The 25447-nt window shown below is 41.9% G+C and overlaps 2 protein-coding genes across 5 annotated transcripts in view; both read right to left on the bottom strand.

Annotated features, from left to right (window-relative positions):
* cnc (cap-n-collar) overlaps nt 1-2945 on the bottom strand; it is a 41132-nt gene extending 38187 nt beyond the window's left edge. The window contains exon 1 of one of the 3 annotated variants that reach the window (NM_001260332.2): nt 2688-2945. The gene's annotated coding sequence lies outside the window, so the exon portion shown is untranslated. Of the gene's footprint in view, nt 1-2674 lie in introns of all 3 variants that reach the window. The other 2 variants (NM_001260333.2, NM_001260329.2) reach the window with 2 other exon arrangements.
* A 1015-nt stretch (nt 2946-3960) lies between these two features.
* CG4467 (uncharacterized protein) lies at nt 3961-25137 on the bottom strand. 2 transcript variants are annotated; one of them, NM_001043282.2, is made up of 13 exons: nt 24828-25137; nt 21489-21993; nt 12804-12944; nt 10232-10420; nt 10042-10124; nt 9735-9943; nt 9496-9676; nt 8075-9434; nt 7863-8005; nt 7536-7798; nt 7350-7479; nt 6912-7283; nt 3961-6838 (listed from the first exon to the last, which is right to left on the bottom strand). In NM_001043282.2, exons 2-13 carry the CDS (start codon nt 21640-21642, stop codon nt 6686-6688), a joined length of 3378 nt encoding a protein of 1125 aa, NP_001036747.1. In that variant the 5' UTR covers nt 21643-21993; nt 24828-25137; the 3' UTR covers nt 3961-6685. The 2 variants fall into 2 exon arrangements, with proteins under 2 accessions (NP_001036747.1, NP_651133.2); NM_142876.4 differs by lacking the exons at nt 21489-21993; nt 24828-25137 and adding exons at nt 13392-13661; nt 15931-16286.
* Between the last annotated feature and the right edge of the window lie 310 nt (nt 25138-25447).

Below are 25447 nucleotides of genomic sequence, written 5' to 3' on the forward strand. Positions count from 1 at the left end.
TCATAAAATAAATTAAATTGGTCGCACTTCTAAATTTTGGGAATCAGCCATGAGTCCCTGCTATAAATTTAATCGACAGGTTCTTTATAGAAATTGGTCAAAAGATTCGTACTTATTTGTTAATCTTTTCTTCTTTAACTATTAAAATCTATGGTGTTAGCAATTTTAAATGACATTTCTATTTATAAGAAATGTACTTAATTGTGTAGACTAATCAATATTATAATTTATTTGCTCTTTTTCATAACAGCTATCATTTTGACCTTTAACGGTCTGCTTCTCTATATGAGCATATTATCTATCTATTATCTATTCAAAACAAATACGTTTTTTATTGGGCCACCTAGAAGTTGGCAAACCATCAAATCGTATTTATTATTGTTTAAACAATACGCAGCTTAAGGGTATTATGGCTCAATTTAAGGAGTTCTGGGAATCCCATTACGACGCTTTGAATAATGCTCAAAGTAAACAATTCGAAAAAGCTGTGATCTTCGGTTTGTTGCTATGACTCAACCAAATGTGCGAAAAAAATCAACAATTACAATGGCAAGTAAAAAACAATTGAAGTCGAATACAATTCGACGGCTCAGAGCACTAACTTTTTTGAAGATGAGATACTGAAAGATACTGAAAGAAGTGGGGGAAAGAGAATGGTCAAAAGCAGTGGTTGGTAACAAAAACAGTCTGGCTAAAATAAAACTGGAAATGAAAGTTGTAAGATACAAAGTGCGTTTTAGAACTGCTAGTTTTGGGCATCGAAATGCTTTAATCGGAGCTTAAATATATGTTTTGAGGAAGACGTCATTGAGTTTATAAAAAATCAAATATCAATCAACTTAAAATGTGTTGGCTTAAATGGGTTGTCAAGTGAGATTGTTATCGCTTATAAGCCAATTAATGGAAACTTGATCTTATGAGAATTCATCGCATTAAAGATTTTGCTAAATTTTCAATCCATGTAATCAGATTTCGTACTGTGCACCTGCGCAAAGATAAATAATATGGGCAGTACCTTAAGCATATTTCATTATGCAAATCATTCTGGTCCAGGTATTCATATTTATAAACAGTGAAATCACAATACAAACTTAGTTAATATCGAACGGTTTTTTCCCCGAATCCAAGTCAACATTGCAAATCTGTTCGAGTCGAGATAAATAAAAACAAAACCAGTTTCTTTAGGTTTTTTTATCTGTGGCTATACTCTTGGAATGGAAAAGAAGCGCTTTTCGAAACATTTTGTCAAAAGAAGAAAAGCTACTTTATTTTGGAATAGAAAACATGAAAATTAATCAAGAAATTCTAATCGATTTGTTCTATCAAGGCAGTATTGTTTATTGTAATTAAAATTTCACCAAAATTTCATTTGTGGCATATGTTTAAGCAAGTTTAAAATAGATATAATAGAGAATAAGTTACGCTTATTATGATTTTTTCTAGTAAGATTTTACAATCTCTGAAGAGAAAAGTTTTCTTTGTCTTCGAGTACTTTTGTCACACAAAGCAAGAGTATTGCCGATTTCACGTGTGTAAGTTGATTTGCCCGTGTTGATTTTAATAAATACCCTCTGTTTGTTGTTTTCGCAGTTGTCTGAGGCAGTCGCTTGATGCCTTGACGTAGTTTATAATTCGAATCAACTCTGGGCTTAATTAAAACTCGTAGAAAAATGCGAGAAAAAATGTGAGAAACAAGCTAACACCAAGCAGGCAAAGTTCAAAACAAGCCTTGCGCGGCTGATCTCAAGTATTCTTTGCCCCGAACACACGGTACATATTGATTTTAGCAATTACCTGACAATCTCGCCTCAATAGGTGAGTGAGAGAAAGAGAGAGGGGGTGGGCTAGGGGCGGTAGAGAGAGAGACAGCCAGTCCGTGTCTAGGGATCGTCATGCAGTTTGACTTTTTAATTCGCGTGGGGGGATATATATTTTTAATAATAAACTAAAACGAAAATGTCGTGACAAAGTCTTTAGAAGCTGCCGAACATAATAGTCGATGGGGCGTCTCAATTGTGGGTTTGTTATCCAGATAGGTATATATTTTCCGTACACACTTGTATATAGCTTGAAATCTTTGAAGCGTAGCGCGTTCATTTGATTGTTTTCAATATTATTTAATTGTTTGGGGGAACAAGTGGAACTTGCGTTATCATTATCATTAGCAAAAACACACACATCCAGGCAAATAATGTAAATATTCACGTATATGTCACTGAGTCCATAGGTTTTAGTTGTTCAAGAGTTTTTCGTGAAGAGAGCTTAAGAGAACGAGCACCGATGACCACATGCCGGTAAATTTATGCGAAACATTTTGTGCGCAAAATTTCCACAGAATTATTCTATATATGTAAACTATTATTTTGCAAATGTGGGCGAATGAGAGGGAAAGCCAAAAGTTTTGTATTAAATTGAACTTGTTGATTGGGTCGAATGAATGCCTAGAATGCCAAAACACAGATACACACACACACACACACACGCAGACTTAGACAAACACGGGCACTCACACTGCGGCACTAACAACTCATTTCCACGGGGGGTATGGTGGCGGTTAAATTAACTTGACGGGCTTAACGACGCAATTGTTGTGGCCCTTCAACTGCCCGGTATTAAATGTTATTATTTCGCACCCGTAATTATAATTTATTTAACTATTGTTGTATTTCTTTACCTACGCTTGGTACCTGCAACTTTAGAACTACGTTTTTTGTTTTGATTTTATATGGAAAAGCGCGCCACGCTCAAAACACTTGCTCGATAAAAAGAGAGCTTTGTCGAATATTACGTATACGACATGTAGTACACTTAAGAGTATCCACAATATCAGCTGGTTGGGTGGCAAACAGAGCGGTGGCCAGGGGGGGGGGGGTACGATAAGTGAGCAAGCGAGCGAATGGCTGGTCGATTGTAATTCACTGAACGGCTGTTCAAAAAACACTGACAAAACTCTGAAAAGCCAATGGTCGCCGCTCGCCGATTCAGCTGTTTGCGTCGGCAATAAAACAGAGAGAGAGACGAGGAAGCGACAAAACCAAGCAGAGATAGAGAGGGAGAGAAGAGAGAGAGAGAGGGGACAGGCAAACGGCATGGGATGGGACGCTCTAGAGGCCCCAACTGGCTGATAAAATAATAGCGAGCAGATAGCGCAGGGCAAGTGCGCTGTCGCAGTCGGCGCCTCTGTTAACCTGCTGTGTTGTTATTAATTTGAGCGCCAGCTTCTTAATTGATCCGCTAACACACACCTGTGCACAGCTGTGGTGGTATTCAAACGACTTCTTCCGCTTGACGGCGCCAATTCGTTGAGAGCGAGGAGAATCACAGTATTTACGCGGTTGTTGGCACTGTAAATTGCGTCTTTTGATCAGCGCTTATCACTATGATTGGTGTAACCAAATCTGGTGGCCAGTTTATGTTGGGACTAATCTGCCAGGGGGTAAAGTTAAAGTGCCAGGTAAAGTTCGATTGGTCGGATTTTTTTCTGGAGGTTATTTTTTACCCAAGGGTAAAATTCCTGCCGGTTAATTTAGCTGGGGGTTCATTTCTCCGGCGGTTAGTTAGTTTATCCGGAGTTTCATTTATCTGGAGCTTAGTTTATCTGGAGATTAATTTGACCGCCGGTTAAATTATCTGGAAGTTAATTTACCTGGGTGTAATTTGCCTGCCGGATATATTTTAAATGGGCATTAGTTTGTCAGTGCGAACACTCATATGGTGGGGGGGGGGGGGGGTCAACTTTTACCCGGCAGTATGCTTTGCATGGGGCGGAGGTTATGTTATCTGAGGTAATTTTCAGGAGATTAATTGGTCTGGGGGTAATTGTTAGGAGGTCTGGGTCTGATGGTTGTTCTATCTAGGTGATTTCTGTACCCCACACCGAGCACACGTTACAACCTTTATTGATCGCCGGACCACACACATAGAACCACGAACAACTTAAATTATATTACCATAATATTTACAGATTAGTTATCGTTTTTATTAATATTCCCATTTGACTTAAACTACATTATGTAAATATATATATATATTTATATATAGATGTGTATATATCATTAGCGTACAATTAGGTTTACGTCTTTAGAGTTGCTCTGCCTGCTTTTCATTGCATTCTAGATACACTTGGTATTTTCCATACGCGAAATTTAATATAAAACCTAATAGACAATGCATAATTACTAATTTTTTCTTTAAACTGATGCCGATTGCCAAAAAATTTCTTCTAATAAAATTAACTAGAATTGATATTTGATCCTTGAATTTCGAAAAGGCCATTCTTCAACTCCAGGACAAAGCGGGAGTAGGAGTTCGGAACGGGTTGAGGATAGATTGTGTGTTTGTTTTTTAGAAAACTTAATGGAACCCAAATAAGATAAGTCAATCAAAGCTGTGGACGGATATGCATTGTACAATGCACTTAGACGATGAATGGGCTAAGAATTAAATAAGGACATGTTTTAAACAAAAACCATAAACTTTTGATTCCGTTAATCTGAATAACTTTCTTAATCTTTCCGAATTTAAGGTTTTTTTCTCTTCTGGGCTTTGAGTTTCTCTGTTATAATGTGTTCTTTTTGTATTATTTATATTTCGGCTTGTTTTCGGTTGTCATTTTTAGTTGCTTGTTTGGCTTATACATTTTTCAAAAATCCGTAAAATCGCTCCAAAACTTGTTTTTGTGTTTTCTCTGTGATCTAACTTTGTAGCTAATAAAGTTATTTTTGGTTTTATTTTGTGTTTCTCTTTCTCCCTCCCTCTCTCTCTCTCTCTCTCTCTCTCTCTCTCTTTCTCTTTCTTATCTCTTTGACTGCGTTTCGACAGTTTTAATTTTAAATCGGGGTATCTGAGCGATTGACTTCGAGTATCATTAAGTTAAGTCTTAGTGTGTCTTAGCCAAGCAAATCAACCTATTCCTCCCAAAACGAAATCAAAAAGATCTCAAATGGCTCAATGCAAATACACCTTTACGCATTAGCATAGTCGAATGCGGTCTGAATCTGCTTAACCATTTCTATCGGTTGATTTTTTAGGCGTGGCTCAATTGGGATTGTGTTAGCATTTATGGATTTCAAAAGTTAGATTCTCTCTGACTGAAAATTGTTGCCCCTCGCAAAAAAAGTTCCATCCACGCTCATGTCTTCCCCACTAAGCTAATCTAGTCGCATGGCACTTTTTTATCGCGGGTAGTGGCTCGAATGGCACAACTAATACATGTTTCTTTGGTTTATAATAACAAAACCGGCGTGCCATGGGAATTTTGAAGTTAACGGATTCCCTTTAGTTTGCAAAAACACCTTGGGCTTTATTATCTGGCTATATTTGGGCCTGGTGTTCCAACACCAATCAAATTATAAGCAGCGATATGGTAAAATAGTAAATTTGATGATAAAATGTCTTTAATAAGACACTAGTCGGAACGTTGTAATCTGATACACAATTAATGTGTCATAGGCGAGTGCGTAAATAAAAAGTGTTGAACATGTGTCTTGTCTTCTAGCAAACTATAGCATGTATGCCATGTATGTACATATGGGATGTCTATTTGTTATTTCGTATCTCGATTTCCTAAGTTATCTGCCTGCCTGACCTTAGACCATACTAGAGCTTGAAAGACGAGAACTTTACACGCATTATGTAGAGTTCATGGCACCATACTGATATTTAGACCAGTTAAATACTATGGCAGCCGATATCGTTAACAGATTTTATGCTAATTATGCTAGCGAATAATATTTCGGATCTGCGAAATGTTTTTTGTTTTTTGTTTTTATTAGCAGAACGTATCATTCTGATTAAAACTTGTTTTTAAACTGCTTTGGATTCGAAATTCAAGTATTATATCAAGTTATAATTATTACTAGCATTTCAAGAAAATATATTCAATGTACATTCACATACATAATAATTATATTGATTGGAAGCTAACACTGATTTTAAAAATACATTTAGAAATCAAAAGATATTTAAAACTTGGTCATGGTTATTTCCTTTTTGGTTTTGGTCAGGCAGCATAGGGTATAAATGGATATACCTAAGTACATTATCTTTTGGGCAAAAGGAAGATTTCTGTGATATTTTTTCGATGCGCACATACACGGACACACACACGAGCGCAATGCTCACTAAAACTAATATACATATGCTATACAGTACTAGAATGCATTCATAAGCGATTTAGTATATCGTTTCTTGGGGATCATTTTGTTAGGTTTTAGTTTTTATGAAAAAATATGTTGTTCTTCGCTTACAATCTACAATTATCCATTGCTCTAAATATTTTTGGTTTTTTTTTTTGGTTTGTAAAATATACATACATATACAATATACATATATAGATATATCCTTATGTTCAGTTGTAGATATACACGTTCGTATGTGCTAGAAAAGGTTTTCTCCACTTGGATAGATATACACATACATATATAAGAGCTGCTTGATCATAGCAATCGTATTTTACAGTTGAATGGGCTAATTTTAAGTACTAAAATCATAGTTTAGCTACAGAGAAAACCAAGGAGATCGATCGAATTGGCAATGATATGGTAAAGAGTACAAAGATCCATTGTTTTAGTTAACTTGGCGAAATCAAAGCTCACTTAAGATTCGTGTGTCTGAGAGAGGAACATAATTACAAATGAGTGTGTGAAGAGAGAACTGTGACAGGACCTTCGTGTCCTTATCTCCTCTATCGGTGCGAGTGCAGGTTGCCCTCCACCCACTTGTAGAGCGACGTCTGTGACCGGGCCACCCACTCCACGTTAGAGGCCACGCTGCTCAAGGTCATATTCAGCACAGACATACCATGACCCCGGCCAAATCGATGGACCAGCGATTTGAGCTGAAAAGGAAATTGAAGTTATTAGAATAAGTTATTAGATTATATATCTATGATTTTCCAATATATAGCCTACCTCATCGTAATCGAACTTAGTGGCCCCGTACTGCGTGATGGCCGATATGACCTTGGCGAAGCTGATTGTTCCAGGTCCCAGCCGCTTCTCCAACTCAAACCACTTGGCTTGGAGGAAGCGACAGGCCATAGCTCCACCTGTCGGCGTTCCGGCAATGGCCTTGAGCACCTGCACCACCTCTTCGGTGGGCAGCATTGTAACGTGTGATAACAGGCGATTCTGCAGCCAAGCATCCTTGGTTCTGCCCAAGGCTCGGAGCAACTGCATCCGCTCTACGAAAGTCTCTGATGTTCGCTGCAGGTTAACAAAGCGTTCCCAGCAATGCTGCCAATAAATATATTCGCCGGATAGAATGGAGCCCGTGTAAACCACCTAATTGTTAAATATTTTATGTATTATTAATTAGTTTCATAACAATAGGTGTGTGGCATAACTAACCTCTCTAAGATTTGGTGGAATGGCGGTGCCATTGTAGTATAGATACTGATTTAGCATATTCTTTGCCTTGGTAATGCTATCGATATCTTCCCACAGAACCGATGCCAAAAGCACTTCGGGACGCAGTAATCTGGAATAATAAATTGTAATTTTGTTCTTATTGTAATCTATTGTAATCGGTCTTACCTGGTGGCCACATCACCGTCATCCGACCAGCCGACCTTCTCCATCACCGTGGATATCTTCATCTTAATGAACTCGCTAAGCATAAGGAAGCACTCCGAGTACTTAAGGATGCGTCGCCACTTTTCCAAATGTCTCAATGCCAAAGCCATTGGACCGTAGTGCGTCTCACTGGGCAGATATTGAATCATGTTCATGGTGATCTCACAGGGCAGCAGATTCGCATGACAGAGCGTGAAGGCATCCGACAACATTCCCAGGCGATCCTGAAATAGAAAGGTTTCACTTCGTTAGTTCGTAGTTTCCACTTAAGGATTTTTGGCAACTTACCTCGCTGGTAAAGCGGTTGGGATTTGCGGCCAACTCCTCGATTAGACTTGCCCAATTATCATCATTGTAGACCACTCGGTAATAGCCGTTTTGTATAGCATTCACTTTGATCCATTTTACGTTCTCCGGCACATTGAAGGTTACTGAAGAAAGATTGTACCAATTGTAAAGATTGTAAGATTGTTACTGAAGAAAGATGTATTCAAGCTCACCATCCACATTTTGCATCCAAAGGGTTTCGCTGACATTGTTGATATCTGTCACATAGGTGACTGGAAAGATCCACTTCATGTGCGGCGCCACCTTATGCTTGCTACCCTGTGTTGTGGTTGCCACTGTGCTTGGCATATCGGTGGCATTCAGCGTCGTTTTATTATAGTTATTACCATCGTAGGAGTCATCATGGATGGCCAGAAATTCCGCTGGTCGAAAAGGTCTCTGCGATATGGAAATGCTGTTACCCATTTTGGTGACCGTGAGGAGGGGAAAGCCCGGCTGATGCGTCCACAGTGTCATCATGTCCTTGATATTTTTCGAACCGTTGGCTTTCTTCGTGCAAATGGTCCATAGATCAGTGGGTTCAGCAGTCCTAAATCGATTCACCTTGAGGAACGAGCCCAGGCAGCCCCTGAAACGATCCTCACCGATGGCCGTGTGCAACATGGAGAATATGGCCGCTGTCTTTTGAACAAAGAACTCCTCATTGTTGCCATCGTGACTGGTGCCGTTCATGATGCTATCCCATCCTTGAATGGCATCGATATCCAACGCAGCTGTGGCCATCTTCAAGAGGTACATTTCTCTCAAGGGCCATGTTTCCTGAAGGGGAGCCAAGGCGTGAATGCCCAAATACTGGATTAATCCCTCCCACAACCAAACATCCTTGAGCACCTTGCGCGAAGTGATTCCTCCAAAGAACTGCCTAACCATCGCCTCGGCAATTCGTAGGGCACTAAACTGATATTGCTCGGAGGTAATTGAACTGGGATCCGTTAAGAACGAGGTTTTCAATGTGACCAATCCCAGCGAGGAGATCATATTACGATCCAGGGAAGGCAAAGCCACAAAGTCCACTTTCGTGAGCGGATAACTGATATCCAACCAGGTCTGCAAATATTCCAGAACGTCTCTTGAAGTATGCAATATGAATGAAGATCGAATCAGCAGATCTCTGGGTGCATAGAAGGTGTACGATGGAGCTCTCTTGATCGAAGATCCCGTGGACTGTGAAAGTGATGTTAGATTCGATGGCTTTCCGTTCCCATTGAGATTAACTGGCCAAGCTGTTGTCGTCGTTGGTTGGACCACTGTCAGATTTTGCCGTGGCGTCAGGTTGACATTCAATGAATGCGTCAGGGCAGTGATGTTTCGTACCGGCGGGTTTTTGCCCTTAAGCTGAGTATAATTGTTTAGCTGGGCAGACTTTTTGCCACCCACTCCGGAACCCGGTGGCGCTGGTGTCGTGGGTATATATGCCGCTGAGGGCTGCAGGGATTCGCGCTGGAAGTCACTAACCACCCAGGCCACCGCATCGGCTGGCAGTGGCGGAGTCTCTATGAAGTCATCGCGGAGCTGTGAAGGGCACATAATTAAATATCTTTCGGTTATCTTTCACATTTCGAATTGTACGCACCAATCCTGTGCCCATGTAGAAGCCAACATCCTCGGTGGTGTGCACTATGGAGTTGGATAGGCCGATGTGAAAACGATCTCGGAACACGGAGATCCGGAATGGTGCTCGAACGTGCGGCTCATCGAAGCAGGGAAATGCTCTTCTTGCACCATTCGGTCGAAAAACTGTGGCAGCTAATAATCTGAAATAATACATAATAATACATGAGTCGAATATTCATATTCAGTATAAACTCTTACCTTTCAACGCCATTGGAGCTCTCGTACTGGTCCACATAGAAGCCCTCTGGCTCCGGATTTAGTTTGGAGTACCAGCGAAGGTTGAGGGTGTAATTGGACTTCTTTTTGAGTCTCTCCTTCACCTCGATGTAAAGCTGCTGTCGGGGCGGAAACTCCAGCACCTTAACAATCTTGAGGGCATAACCTTTGGGACCCGGGGTCACGATGGCCTGCAATCGAAACGGGAATGCAATCAATGGACGCACTGGAGTCAGACGCTAATTTGCTTGATTTGCATTCGACCGGAACAGATCCGGTAATGACTTACCTTCTCGGTGACATTGAGGTCCTGGATGTGCAGCACAATGAAGTTGGTCTCCTTCTCCACATGCAAATCGATGGTGACTTGGCCTGGCCAGACGGAAATAAAAAAAAGGGAATTAAATGTCAGACAATTCAATTATATTTTCATCATTCAGCGAAATGAATATAATGAATGTGCAGCAATTTGGACTCACCTTTGACGTCCAGTGTCGTCAAATTGGGATGGATGGTGACCATGTAGCGCAGCGGTCGCACACTGGTGGGCAGCATCTTCTCCAGCCATGGAAATGGCTCCCCATTGGTTGCAATCGGATTGAAGGGCTGCGTGTTATTCTCTTCATCCGTTTCGTAACCGGATACCGTTTTCGATCCGCAGGAGCAGTCTGCAAGGATAGTCAAGGTGCGTAATCAGTATCGATTGCGTTTCAGGGCTCGTTACTCTTCTTATTCGCGGACGACTCTTTCGGGGATTCGTAGCTAAGTTCGTTAAAGCAAATTGCATTATACACAATCAACAGAGAGAGAGAGTTAAGGGGTATATCATCTAAGACGGGGTAGGGTTAGTTAGCATAAAGAAAATCTAGCAGTAAATCGGTTTAATAATTGGATTCGGTTCAAGTCATTAGCACATCTAGTGGGGTGAACGGAACTCAAATGGAGTGGATCACAAATGAGATTTCTTTCTAGCTGAATGTCGCAATTAATCGAATGAAGTCATATCAATAGCTATGGAAGTGATGGAAGATCTAACAATCACATTTCATAAGCCAGTAGAAGTAAAACTCAAAAATCTACAACATTATCAACTGTAATGTTTGTTAAGTAGAATACAAGTAAGTTCATATAACCAAAGATTATAAGATTGACCCGAAAATATTTTTTCCATTTATATAAAGTTTGCTGTGTGTATGGATTGTACTTTAACATGTCTTTCAAGAAAGTAGTATCAGTGCAATTTCTCGACGCATATCTAGTTTAAAACCTAATGAACTGTGATATTTCGTATTTACAATGGACACTAAAATTGAAACAATCTAACCTTTCTTTCACAATCGAAATAAAACCGATAAAAGATCTAACATCTAGATATAGAAAAGTATAGAAATAATAAAAGAGAAAAAGTATAAGTAAGAAACAACGTATGATCAATGACATCAACATGCCGAAGGATTATATAGAGTGTCATTGCTATTTACCAGTTCAGAAGTATTCAGGTTTGGCATAATTGTTACTCACATTTTAACCAATCAATCAAACAAGCATTTAAGAGAAATATTTCATATTTTTTTCAAAGATTCATATATATATAATAAACATTTGGTGTACAAAGTTGAAGGCAAACGGAAACGAAAATGGGAAATAAACAAACGATGATTAGGAAATCAAATATATATATATTAATGGATATATATACTGTATACAAGGGTCGTGGCATATGTGTAAAGCTGGTCAAATTGTCTAATTGGATCGGCGGAAGCAGAAGTTAAAGCTACATGGTGGAAAATGTTGATTGATAATCGACCTTGCGGAGGGGAAAATTAACTTTCCACCAGACATGTGTCCGTCCGTGCACATATTCCCCCATCAAACCACCCCCCCCCCCCCCACCCCCTTCATCAATCCGCAAACACGCGGCTTCGTGCGGCTTGTTGTCCCTTTCCCTTGACAGTTAATGCAATTATCCCCCAATGCATTTAGCCCCATTAAGTATGCAACAGAAACTTCCAGCGAGCATGTGAGTGTTTGCACTTTGCATAATTCTGCTATTCAATATGGCCAGGCCACATAGAATATCAGGTCGAGGCCTATGGATCCATTGGGGACAAAGGGGGTAGGGTCAGGTGGTGCAGTTGCATCTATTTATACGCGAAATGCGGCTGGGTCCCACTTAATATGGTTAAGAGCATATTACTCGGCTCTAAATGGATTGCTTTGGCCACGTGGTTTATGACCCGCTTCGAATGCCGCGCCGGTCAAGGAATTCAATTACCATTTATACGGATTTATTGGGCACCAACTTTGAACCTTGAGGCGGCTTTAGTCATATATACTTGGCTGGGGCCGAGAATGGGCTACATTATTCATGATTCCCTTCGATATGTTGATTTATGACTCAAACGTATGTGCACCCATTCTATTTGAAACGAGTCTGTTTGAGGTAACTGCCCGCCATTAATACTTTCTTTTAAAAGGTCCTTTTGAAGTTTTGTACTTCTATATTGTAAGGCTTTAATCTACTGCGTTTTATTGCTAAGGCATTCTTTTATGCTGTATGTGGCTGATTACTTGATTCATTTAAGTATTTTTCATTACAGACTTTGTATTGTACCCAATCTCTTAAAAAGCAAGTATTAACCCATTTTTCCCTATGCTAGAGACAGCTATTCAGGAAACTTAAATATATTACTCTATTGTTCCATTCACGTCAAACTGAAACCCTCTCTTACAAAATCCCATATTTAAAGCTGTCATATTTCGGGAACCCTTTTTCCGTCCCATCCAATTGACTACATATCCTGTCGCCCCCAATAAAGGAATAATCAAGTAACAACAACAAGAACAACAAACACAAAGGGTGACCCCCAACCACTCGATATTCTGTTTCTGTGGGCGAAAACGCAAAAAAACGAACGAGTTAAAAACATGGTCGAAAAAAGTCTCGTGAAAAGGAAGTGAAAAGAAAAGAACGCAACGGTGTGAGAATGGCGCCGCCTTTGGGGCACGGAACTGATGGGGCATGGGTCATGGGGCACGGGGCAAACCTACCGTTCTGCGGTCCCGCGTAGGCGATGATGATGGCCGTCAGCAGCAGCGAGCCGAGCACAATTCCGGCCACAAGTAGAGCCCGGCGCTGTGAACAGACGGCCACTCCGGTGCGCGTCTGCCGTCCGCCGCTCGATTCGCCACCTGTCGAAATGAAACGGAGAAAGAACGGGTAAAATGTAATTAAACTCCGCATAAAAGTCATAGTGGTGCTGTGCAAATATTTCATTTGGATGGGTTGCATTGCAATTGCCACTGGAGTTGAGTGCAGCAGCTTCACAAAAATAACACAAAAAAAGGGTCAGTTTACCAAGAAAAAAATGACATACTCAAGATTGAGTGTTTGGTTCCCGCATGAAAACGCCACTAAGTGCAGGGTTCACAAATATTATATATAAGGTTATATATTTATAACCTTTGGGTTGCCTCGTTTCCATTAACATATAACTATCTTGTCTTATATAACCACACAATTTGAAGGATTATTTTATGCTAATCACACGCTTTTCACTTGGCTCATAAGTATGGACATACTAAAACACCTTAATAGTATAACTAAAATCCTTGCCGTCTCCTTGACAACCAACTTACCGGATAGAAATGCACAGTCATCGAGGTCCGGATCATTTGTCATCTCGATGCGCTCGCGACGCCAAATCTTCGAGCCTCTCTGACCACCGCCGACGACCGAAATCTTAACGGGGCCGGTGTCTCTGTGTCTTCCGGCCAATACGTACGCTTGCTAACCCGTGGCCGTAAACGAATTGGATTTCGAAATTGCAACTGAAACCGCAGCGAACCGTTTGAATAGCACACACTTGAAAATCTGTTACACCGCAAATAATTGCCGGCTTATTTGCTCTAAAAGGGAGGAATCACAATCACTTTATGGCCAATACAGGTCGAACCCTTTTGCCAGAACCCACATTCATTTTTTCTGGTCACGTGCTCTTCATAGTTTATTCACCACGAATGGTCGAAATCGTTTTTGGATTTCTTCGCTTACGGATTTTTACGTGTTCACCCTTTTAGCAATAAATTCACTGCCAAAAACTAAAGCCCCTTTGCTCAGTTGATAATCGGGCGAGCGCAAATATTAATAAATACACTTTTTTAATATTAAGGTATTAAGTATTTTAATAGAACCGTGAACAGAACGATGAATATTTTACGAGAAAGTGTACTTTCATGATCCAGTGCTGATGGAATTTTCATTTTGCACCCTTTAGCTACTAAATCGACTGCCAAAAATGAGACGCCTTTGACGAGTTGATAATCGGGCGACCAGAAATATACATACATAATTTATGCAGATAGCACTTTCGTTTCGCATTTCCTCAGCCGGCTTTTCCTTTGCCAACCCCATCCCCAAACCAAAGTTGGCCGAAAGCCAGACGCTGACGCCCTTCCGGTTCCGTCTAGTCAGACTACGGCTGTCCGTAAATCCATGTCCATGGCGATGGGTCCCTTTTCTGAGAGTCTGCACTTCTCGCATTCAAGCTCACTGTTTTCAATGTCGCATTGAATTAGTGAAAAGCGCTTTCAACGCCCGAAAATCAACCCCCCAAAAAATATGCTTTCGTCTCTTTTTCTCAACTTATCTCCGTCTCTCTCTTCTTCTGTGCAGCCGGCTTTTGTGAGGATGCTGTATATTTGTATATAATGTCTAATGTCCGCGCTTCTGTCTGCCATTGAGGAGCTCTTGAATGTGAAGTTGGCCGCCTGTAGCATCATTCAGGCATAATTTGTGGCTACGGTTTGTTAGGCGTAGCAACGGTAATTTTGGACAAACCCGAAACGAATTTGAAGGACTTGCCCCATGGGTAAGATTTAGTTAAAGCCAACACCTTTAAGTTGTCTGTTATTCAGGGTTATTTTCTTATTTGGGCAACTAAATTATATATCAGCTTATAATAATATTAATTTATTTCAGTATAATTTCAGTAAATTTTTATCACCGCAAAACCCCACCCCTGAGGTAGGCTATACATTTCACATTCTAAATGCATAAAATCACGTATACGTAGATTTGCAAGGGCAAATAATATTTCCTATTTGTATCGGAGGAAATGGAAATCGTTAAATCTGCCATAAAAAGTTATGATATGTATACTCGTTTTTCGCGAGCAAAGTTGTCAAATAACACAGACAAAACTATGGACATAAAAGTTCTATTTACGGGTGTCAACAACATTTGCTAACTATTCCATTCCCGTCAGCCAGTTGTAGTTGCCCAAATTGGTCTTTAATGAGGTTTCGCATTCTGTTTGCTTTTGCCTTTCCTCTTTGTTTAATGCCAATGTCAAAACGAGGCCTAATCCTAATTTCCAAGTAGAACGAATGCGATTGTTGTGCCTGCCGCTTTGTTTGTCTTCGTGCCTGCACCTGTGTAACTACTCTCTCCTCTCCCTTTTTCTATACCCAATTGTGTATTCCACATACCACGCAAGAAACGTGTTAATGCATATATCACAAATCCATTTCATTTTTGTTTAACGCGGCCGCCATTTGGCATTTGTTTACATTCCCATTTGCTCAGCGAATAAAAAGAAAAAATAAAAAAAAACCGAAGAATTCGGGTAGGAGAGTGGGAGAGCATAATGGGAGTAAGAGAGCGAGAGCTTGGAAGTGAGAGTGGAGAGTGTGAGTGAGTGGCTGGAGCGCTCTCACTGGAATCAGTGTTTTGAAATGAAATGTCAAAATGCAAAGCTCAACAGCGCGAATTTCCTTTCCTTGTGCGCGTGTATAAGTGAATTTCCTGTTTTGTCTTATGCGGCGATTTTCTTCTTCTCTTTCGCTCCAATCTGCGCGTATATATGTCAATAGTGCGCTTTCCAGCTGTCCCCGCTCTCCTTTTCTCCACCACCCCCCTCACACCATTCTCCCTTTTTTCGCACTTTTTCGCCTTCAGCTGCTCCCTTTTTCCCTTTTTTCGCTTTGTTGCCACTTGACTGAATTGCGGTTCTCAGCTGCAGTTGCATTTTACTTGGCGACAGAGCATAACGGTTCATTATTTCATTCCAGTTAGCTAATTAATGAAAAATTAAGAGCTTGTTGCTGGTTCTTTTTCTTTTTCGAAGTGGGTTCTGGTCAAAAAGGTCAATTTAAAGATCAATAAAGAAGTGCATACACTAATTACTCGGAGCTTTGACTTGAAATTGAGCACTTTAATTGGCTGCTTTTTTATATAGCCACCAATTGATTTCCTTCACTACACTTTCTTGCTGTTTTATATATGTATATATGTATATATATATATATATTTTTTTTGGCAATTTCAGCTTTCTTTCACAGACACGCACAGCGGGAGAGGGAGGTGGGGATTAAGGGGGCAGCACGCGACGCATTCGCTTGCGTATATGTGTGTATGAGTGTGTATGGAATTTTATTCAACACCGAATTCCTAGTGTCCTTTCTTTTTGCGTACGCCGCTTTTTGTCACGCGCTTTTTGTTGCGTTTGAGTGCGCGTACATTTTCCAACTGGATGCTGCCGCAGCGAAACACCGTGCAGCAACCCTGCGAGATAGGAGGTGGCAACCCCGAGAGAGTCCTGCGCATGTCCACCCGCTCTTTATTTGCTCTCTCGCGCTCTCCCTCTCTGCGGATGAGCTTTGCTCACCTGCAAAAGTGAAAATGAAATTTCTTTGGAGAGCCCTTGTATTTGATGTTACACCAACCCCACCCCCCGCCCTCTATATCCCCCCGCTGATTGGATTTTTGTTTTGATACAACCAAAAACAAATACAAGAAGAAAAGCTATGGACATTCTAAATACCCTTTAAGTAAGTAGTTGTGGTTAAATGTTTAAAGTTTTAAAAACGATAAATCATAATTGGGCTTGTTTTAAATAGAATGTGGACAAACTTTTCCAAAACTATATTTATCAAATTAAAGGATTTAATCGCTAAAACTATTTTCACGATTTCAGCATACCCTTGAACTCCACGAGTGCCGGGTACAAAAAGAAAAGCTTATGGTGAAGTGTTGCCAGGCGAATCAATAGCGCAGCAACCCTTAAAAGACCCCCCTGCAACACCCCCTCATTTCGCCCACATGCAATCATTTGTTGTTGTTCTTGTTATACCACTCCGTGTTGTGTTGTTTATCATGTTTTGGCCAAATAGTTCAATCTGGCAGGGGCTCATCATTAGATGTTCCTGCTTAAGGGATGAGTGAGTTCCCTGCGCTTTAACATTTGATTTACTTACTTACTCGTACGAAACGGAATTATAATTATTTCGTTGACGTGTTAGAGAATTTGTCATAAAAATGATTGGAATTTACCATCAGGGGGTGCGATTTTTATGATTAAAATTTCGTCCTTTTTTCCGATCTGCGTTCCATTTGGGATTTACGATATCCTGATGCTGCGCTGTATTGCCTACTTTTAGGTCGACATGGCAACCGGGCAAAACAATCAACAAATGGAGCACAAAGCCGAAACGTAAATGGTAATTCGCTTTTGTAAGTTTGCCGGCAAATGAAATCTAATTTTTCCCTTTTTCGCCTCTTTGTTCCGGCAATGCGACGAAAGTTTTTCTTTTTTTTTGGGGGGATACAAATACACATACACGCACAAAGAAAACGAAACACACCACCGGTTCGCGGTGACTTGCCGGAAAAATTGGGGATGCTCCTCGTGCCCTCATCCCTTCCATTTTCTTAGCAGTTTTCCCAATTTCCCAAACCACTGACTTCGAAGCTCTGGCAACGCGGTCTGAACTCAATAAATTCGCCGTCACGTTAGTGTAAAGTTTTCCCTTCGCGGCTTGTCGACCGAATTGAGCTAAATCGTGTTCATTAGGCGGTGCCACGCCTCGTCGAACGCCCTCTTTTCGGTTGTCGCATAGCGACTTAAAGCGTTTAATATGCAGGGAAAAACTTTCAATTCGATTATGACGAAGATAAATACTCTTAAAAATAGATTTTTGCAACAATAAAAACTATTATTCCTGCTGATCTCTTATAACTCGACTGGGTTATTTTTCAAAACTTAGGACAAAACTTTGGTTAAAACTGGTATACCTTTAAGCAGTGTAAGGCTTCAAAAGTGCAACCGTTGCAAAATTGGACTTCTTCGCTGCACCCATTGCCCGTGCGTTCGGTTCGACTCTCCTGCTTTCCCTTTTCAACTCTGACCCTCACAGAGCAACACCCCATGCTAACTGTGTTAGTCAACACCATATCCCCCTGCCTCTTGTGTCCGACCATTGAGTATTTGCTGTCGCATGCAAATTTACTGGCCGCACTTGTGACTTGTCATGTGCTACACAATCACCACCCACCCATCTGCACCCACCACATACACGACATACAGACGGTTACACATATTGATCCCATTGAGCATCTGGAGGCAGTTCCCCCTTCCTGTGCCCATCGCTTGGGTTCCTAACTGGTTGAAGATGGCCACAAGTGTTCGCCAGACTGTCGATTTGGGGGATTTGGAAAAGGAAAAAGGCAAAAGGGGGTCATTGCAGTACGGATCGAAATGCGGTGGTTAAATAATCGCTGTTTATGAAGCAATCAATAAATTTAAGCTGTTACTGCCACCGCTGCAGAGCAAACACTTGGCCAAGAGTCAGTGGAGTGGGTTGCTCTTGTAAACGATGCTTGTAATTGCGTTATTTAGGGCCTGTTGACTTCGAGTAGGGAAATCGAAGTATTAACGATCGTATGCAATGCTGCACAGATGGAGATAAATTCCAGTTATTAATATCTGAACTTTTAATAATCTGCGATGCTTTGGTTACGACTAGATGAACGTGAAGTTGGCTTTTGTTGACGGTTACGACGTGTATCCCAAGGGCGAGCCATGTCTCTGGCCAGGAGCAGGCGGTAAGGAGGACGAGCCCAACGATGAGCTGACCCCGCTCCAGTTGGAGAGCCAGAACGGACTTCCCCTGGCGGCAGTACCTCCGCATCTTTCCCGAAAACTTCGAAGTTCAAATCCAGAATGTTGACTACTTTGTGGAGCTAAAGAATCAGTTGGAGTCGTTCGATTCCGAAAGGATTGCTCACAGAAAGTGATAAGAAAAGCTCAGACGGCTGGTCTAAGGAGGTCCGGCTGCGGTTATTCGAGCCATTTGCTATGATTTAATTAATTGGCAGACCGTGTTCGAGGACCACTTGCGCACTCATTGCTGACGCAAATAATGCAAAATCGAAAGAGTTGGGCCCAAGTGCTCGATAAGTGGGTCTTGGGATTGGCATGTAGGATTACCGCTGCCATCGATTTCAATGGCATTGGGTTCAACTGAAGCGGATCAAACACGATGGCGAACTAATTGTGCAGAAACGAGGGAAACTCAGCGCAGCTAGCACACATAGCACACACTCTTTTCTAATAAGTATTTTCGATTTCTTTCAGGTTAATTTGAAATTCTCCAGTAATGCAGAAATGGACTTTACCCATTTCCATTCCATGCTCTATATAAGTGTCAGGACCTAAACTTTGCAACTGTGATATGTTCCATGAAGTTTCCTCTAGAATGGAAACTGTAGGTCCTCTCTGCTTGATTCCCTCGCTGTGCAGGACTATATATAGAAACCCTTCTGGGCAAGGGTATGCTATATAGCACAAATGAAACCAAATGCACGCGGCTTGGCAGGGCTTCAAGTGCCTCAACAAGTACGAGTGTTGTGTTGCAAGGGGGACCGCGGGCAATATTTTCCATTTCCATTTAATTACGCGCCCAGTGGGCGGTGGGTAAACGAGTGAAGTGGGTGGTCGGTTCAAAATGCTGGGGGGAAGGGGGGGTAGGAGGGATGGAGATGGATCTGGATGCTTGTGTCCTTTGTAGTTGCATTTAATTGTGTTTCGCCTGCGCCATTTCGCTACCATAAATTGTTGCTCGCCCGGACGTTTTGACGGGTTGACTTGGCCCGTTCGCTTGTCAGTTGTTACTCATTTTCCATTTGCCAGTCGCACTACTCATCCGCTCCATCTTCCTTTTGAGGCCCTCTTCCTGTGCGCTCGCTTCCACTTTTCTGGTTGAGTTTGAAGTTGCCTGACCCAAAAACACATTTCATTTCTATGTATCCTTTACTTTCACTCACCCACAAACATATAGGCAAGGGGTAGGGGATGGGGGGGTAGGCATGCCATACTTGGGCATGCAGCGCAAGGCTCTTGCCGCTTCAATTGTTTCTTGTGGACCCATTTTATCTCGCTGATGCAGTCCAGGATAGGCAGGATTTCTTTATTTGAGTCAAGCCCCTTGTGTGTGTGTGTATGTGTGTTTATATGTGTGGGCCCATTCAGCCTGCAATCAACACAACGCATCCTGCAATTATCAACATCAGCCGCCTACGTCGAGGTTCCACCATTAACCCTTTGACGGGCGTCAGTCTCAAATGCCGCCACATAACAAGAATGCGTTAAGTCGCTTGGGGTTAAAAGGTTCTCAGGCTTCAGGAAGTAATAAATATATCTAGCTTTCAGACACTTTCCCTAGCTTATATTGAAATATTACACACTAACCTATACTGAAAATATCCCAAATATAACGAGCGTTGTGATTGGATGCCCCAGATGGCGCCAGGAGGTTAAGCTGGATTCCCTTTAAGTAAACACCGCTGCAGCTGCCGTAAGTCAAGTGGTTACTTTATGCATCCTTAATTGCTCGACTGGCTGCTGGGACACGAGCACACGTCCACGTCCTGTTCCCGTGACACTGATTTCAAAGTGATAATGCGGAGGGAATGCATGCGAAAAAATATTTGTCACCTATGTAGCTTAGTTCTTATTTATGTAGTATGGTTACATGCTCTGCATTAAGCAGCAAATAAATAAAGGATAATTAGAAGTCCTGTTCTACATTTAAGTTTCGTATCTTTCATGTATTGTCGTGATCAACATATAGCTAATTCTTCTACAATAGTTTATGGTTTTGCAAAGCAGCGTCAAAAATGATAGCATACTTTTTTGGATTCAATATTAAGTGAATAAAACTTGCTTAAAGCAAGAAAGATAAGGTAGAAGTATTTTTATATGCCCATCAACTCGATGCCTGAATTCAGAATTCAGAATTGATTTCGCAGACAAATCCTGTATTGAAATCCCATTACCACAATCAATGGCCCCAAGGGATTACTGCTCCCGCCATTGCCAAACTCCGGACGAGCGTAAAATTGTAGAAAATCGGCGACAGCTTAAGGAGCACTCGGGAACATTTGCGTCGCCTACCCTCCGCCAATCCTCCGCCAGTCTCTCCACTCGGAGCAGCCCGCCGGATCCGGTGGACATCTGTCAGGACGGAAAATTCCGCAAAACTTGACTGCCGGCGGAAAGGAAATGCAAAAACAAGTTTGAAAATGGAAAGGGTGGACAGGCTGGGGCAGTAACAACGAGGGTTGGATGCTGCTGCTGACATTCATTTACTTTGCCTTGGGCCAACGAGGCGTATGAGTAACGGCCGCAAGACGTGGCATTTTTAATGCTTTTGTTTTGCATTCGGTGTAATTAAGAAAACAACTTGATGCATAAATCCCAGAGGAGCGAATGGGTGCGCCAAAATTGGCAGGCAGGCAGACGGTGTTTAAGTTGCATGAAGCGTCGGATTATGCACAAGTGCAATTATGCACTTTGTTTTCACCACCGCCCTTTGATTATTTATGATGCTCTAGGCAATTGCAAATGCAAAACACCTGGTGGTGCTTAAGGGGGAAATTCCTGAAACGATACTCACCAAAAGTGACGCCATTCGTCTGCTTCTCCTTGTCCTTGTCCTTATCCTTGTCGCACTTTTCGCCGCCCAACGGCTCCAGCTCGATGCCATCCGTGGTGGCCACTTTGTAATCGCGCTTCGACATATTGCCACAACAGAAGCCACAACATAACATTCGGCCAATTTTGTAGGCTTGTGGTTTAAGTGGCGCCGTCTTGGATTCCTTTGCCTCAGGGCACGAATCGGGTTAAATGGGTATTATTTATGGGTTACGACTGATCCTGGCGTGGAGGGGCACAAGGATCGGGAGTATGGGTCCGGGCTAGGGGGGCACCAACTCCTTCTGTTTCTTCGCTAGCGATATGTTTATCCAAAAAGTGGTCGGTACAAAAGGTCCTTCGAGTGTAAACGGGTATGTAGAAGACTAGAAAGGTCGGTGAGTAAAGTTGATTGTTGTGTTTGATTATTCGTATTATTCGGTCTAAAATTGGTCCAGTTCCTGGTGTTAATGTCCTTCTGTAATTTACTAAGAAGAAAGTAAAATTATTTAAATATTTAAACTGATATAATTTATGAATAGAAGAGAACGAAGAAAGTCTCTAAAAGCTATCTATGTCAAGCAAACAATACAATGTAAGTAGTTTTTTGAGTATGCCAGACAAAAGAAACCATCAGTCCCAGTTTTAGAAGAGATCTATTTGCAGACTCCACTTGGCTGCGCAGAAATTAATAAGAAATATTTGAAATGTTTGCAGCATTTACAATTCTTCGACTTATTGTTAGACTGCAACTTCCGGTGCTGGCCAGAATAAAAAAAAAAATAAAAACTTAAGGCTCCTAAAGTGGGGCAGTTGGGGGAAATAGTGGAGCCTGCAACTGATGTCGCCACTTGTGGGCGGGTGTCGCTGCCAGGACATTGTTGTGCTAGGCAAACAAAACGAAACTTTAATAAAAGCCCTCGCGCTCCAGCACTCCAGTGTCCTTTGTGGCCCAGCAAAAAGGAGTAATAGAAGAAAAAGGCGAGCTGCAACAATGACAATGTCGTGGGCTAAAAAGCATTCGATAGCCGGAGGGCCACGAATGCAAATGCACATCAAATGTGAACAGTGGCCCAGTGGTGGGCGTTGGGCGTTGGGCGGGGCATGGCCTAGTCGACAGTAATTGCAAGAGGCAACCACCGGCACGGAGCAGCCAAAGGAGCCGCCCGGTCAGGGACTTCCCATCGCTCTCTTTTAGCGAGAAAATATCGAAGAGGTGCGCCACAGCAGTTCAATGCACGAGCACACTGAGAAAAATGCGATGGCACTTAAAGTCAAATTTATTTGAAAATTTCAATTGCAATGGATTTCACTTGTTTATTATTTGTTGATATTAAAAACGAGTCTCGTCTAATTTATACGCACTTTAGTATTCAAAGTAACTATTCTATAAACTTTACTATTAACGCAAAGTAGAATTTTAAGCATTGATATAATTTTCCAAATTTATTATTACCTATTTTCCCCAAGTGCAGCTTACTTTTAAGAGGTCTGAGGATTGGGAACCAGCACTAGACCCAGTTAAATCGAGCAGGGAATACGCGGATGCGAATGCGGATCCGGAGACCGAGTGATGGCCACTCCATTTGATGGGGCGGCACTTGAAACAAAACTGAAGGCGGGGCTGGGCAATTGTGTTTGCTGTTGGTAAAACACACAACGTAATAAAGAACTATAGGAAGCGGGCGAGCAGGGAACTGGTACTGGTAACTGCGACCTGGTAAACGGGTACCAGGAACTCGGAACTGGACGGGCCATAAACCTTTCAGCCATTTGAAGCACTTGCAACCAACGCTGGCCACAAAACGCTCCTGCCATTAGCAAATCCTCCATTCCGGGGGCTGGCCCAACTCAAAAATAAGCATGGCGCAACAAAGTAAAGCACAAAGGACGAAAAACAAAAGGCAAAAAAGCCGAAATGAATAGAGCAAACAAAGAAATACATATGTAAGCCGAAGTCAAGAAAGGTTACGAATTTTCTATACCCTTAATTCTGAAATTTTTAAGGGGCAAACAGAAAATGAATGTGATGTATCATTAGGTATCAAGACACCATCATTATGATTACCCCAACACAAATACAAAATATTAAGAATAAAAGGGACATTTTTGTTACGACGGTTTACCATCAATAATCACTCTGAAAATGGACGATTTGATTTTATTGATTTAATTGAAAAATTTACCAAAGTACCCCAAAATTTATAGGGTATAACCGGAAAGGGGAAAGTTTGCTTGGTGGCCTGGCCATAAAGTGGTCGGGATTAATGGCAAAATGGCGTCAGTTTGTTTTGTGATTTCTCTTTTTTGCGCTTGTTGCGCCCGTTGCATACAAAGCAGCCAAAAAAAAAAATAGGAGCGGCCAGGACATACTGTGTACATAGCCGGGCCAAAAGGACACGCTGCAGCCAAAAATAGCCAACATTGGAATGTGCGTGTGTGTGTGTAATGTTGCGCATACGACACGTGTGCAAATTGTGCCCCAATGTGTCGTTTGTTACGTTTTACGTTACTTCCGGTCTGTCGCACGGTGCTAAATATAAATAAAAATGGCCAAGCGGATTTTTTTATGACAGTACACCACCCCATCCTTCCCCTGACCAATGCTCATCAGCCACCTTTTTACGCAGCTGCATTTGTGCAGCTTTTGTGCAAAGCTTTTAGGTGAATCTGGCATTATTAATTTCGACCATATGCAAGGCAAAGTGAAGGTCATTCGGTTGGGTGGACGCTGCGAGTGGGTGGCGCACAGTCGATTGCCGACTAAAGCAATCAGTGCCGATTCGAGAGCCCTCCGAGTCCCATTTGAAGCCTGTTACTGGCCAGCGTGCACAGTTACAGACCAGTCCCAAGGCCATTAGGCTGGGCGGTTCTCTAAGGGGTGGCTCTACGCACACTGGACGGTGGAGCGTTTTTGCAGGTGTCACGTTTTATTTTTAGCACCAGGCCAGCACGAACTAGTGTACGTATGTGAGGAGTATGCGATCTTCTAGCTCATAAGCAGTACATAGCTTCAATATTTAATGCTCACAATCAGGCTGAATAATTGATGGACACATGTATGAGCCGGAAGGAGTTGGCTGCTTCATGTGTACTGTTGGTTTTTCGTGTCTGGCGCACGGCAATTAACTTGTTTAAGCCACAAGGTAAACATGACAAACACATTTGTCAGAGTCAGTCGTCACTGTCAATGCCAGCGGTTTGATGGATAGATGGCTGGATGTTTGGATATCCTGGCTGGAGTGAGCAAAAGCCTCCGAGGACTCGGGATGTCTACACAAAGCGGCAATGCAAACAACACGATTCGGAGGATGTATTTTACCTAGAGCTGATGATTTAAGCCACGAGTATCCTTCCGTTTTTAGGCGCCAAATAGAGAAGCACTGTTGGTTACCACATATAATATATATGTGCACAAGTTGGTTGTACGTTTCACTTGATATTCACTGCATTCGTTACAAAAACACACAACGAGCGTCGGAATTGGGGTTAAACAAATTGGAAAACAAACGGAGTTCAATAACAATGAGTTTCATGCGATTGAAAATTACTTTTTTGGTTTTCTTTGTTTTACAGAAAAAGCGCGAATTAAATGTTGCGTCCATCAAGCACGAAGGATAAACTCTTTCTGATTGAAAAGTAAGCGAAATGAGGAAATTCCCTTCAGCTGGCGAGAGCTTTTCCCATTAGAGCTTTCCTCTCTCAGTTGCTCTCAGTTGAGAGAGATTATTATCCTGCGTGTGTCAGAATTTGTGCAGTGAAATTCCAAGGAAAGCCGCACAAGAATAAGGAACAGAGAGCAACGAGAGAGCGAGAGAGAGAGAGAGCAAAGCCGGTGGAAGGAGGCAACTACTGAACCCACCACAAACCATCCCCCTCAGCAGCATCCGCTCTCCTCCTGCCAATATAAACAACCATTTGGGATCTGTTTCCAGCTCTGTG

This window comes from Drosophila melanogaster, chromosome 3R (assembly GCF_000001215.4).
Source record: "Drosophila melanogaster chromosome 3R".
NCBI classification, from domain to species: Eukaryota; Metazoa; Arthropoda; class Insecta; order Diptera; family Drosophilidae; genus Drosophila; species Drosophila melanogaster.

Bases quoted from the DNA above. Each gene is read 5' to 3' on its own strand.
- CG4467 (NM_001043282.2), bottom strand. From the start codon at position 21,642: ATGTTATGTTGTGGCTTCTGTTGTGGCAATATGTCGAAGCGCGATTAC. The intron at 9,944-10,041 runs GTAAGTCATTAC...TTTCGATTGCAG, and splicing joins ACCTCAATGTCACCGAGAAG to GCCATCGTGACCCCGGGTCC. The intron at 7,284-7,349 runs GTTAGTTATGCC...TTTAACAATTAG, and splicing joins TTCCACCAAATCTTAGAGAG to GTGGTTTACACGGGCTCCAT.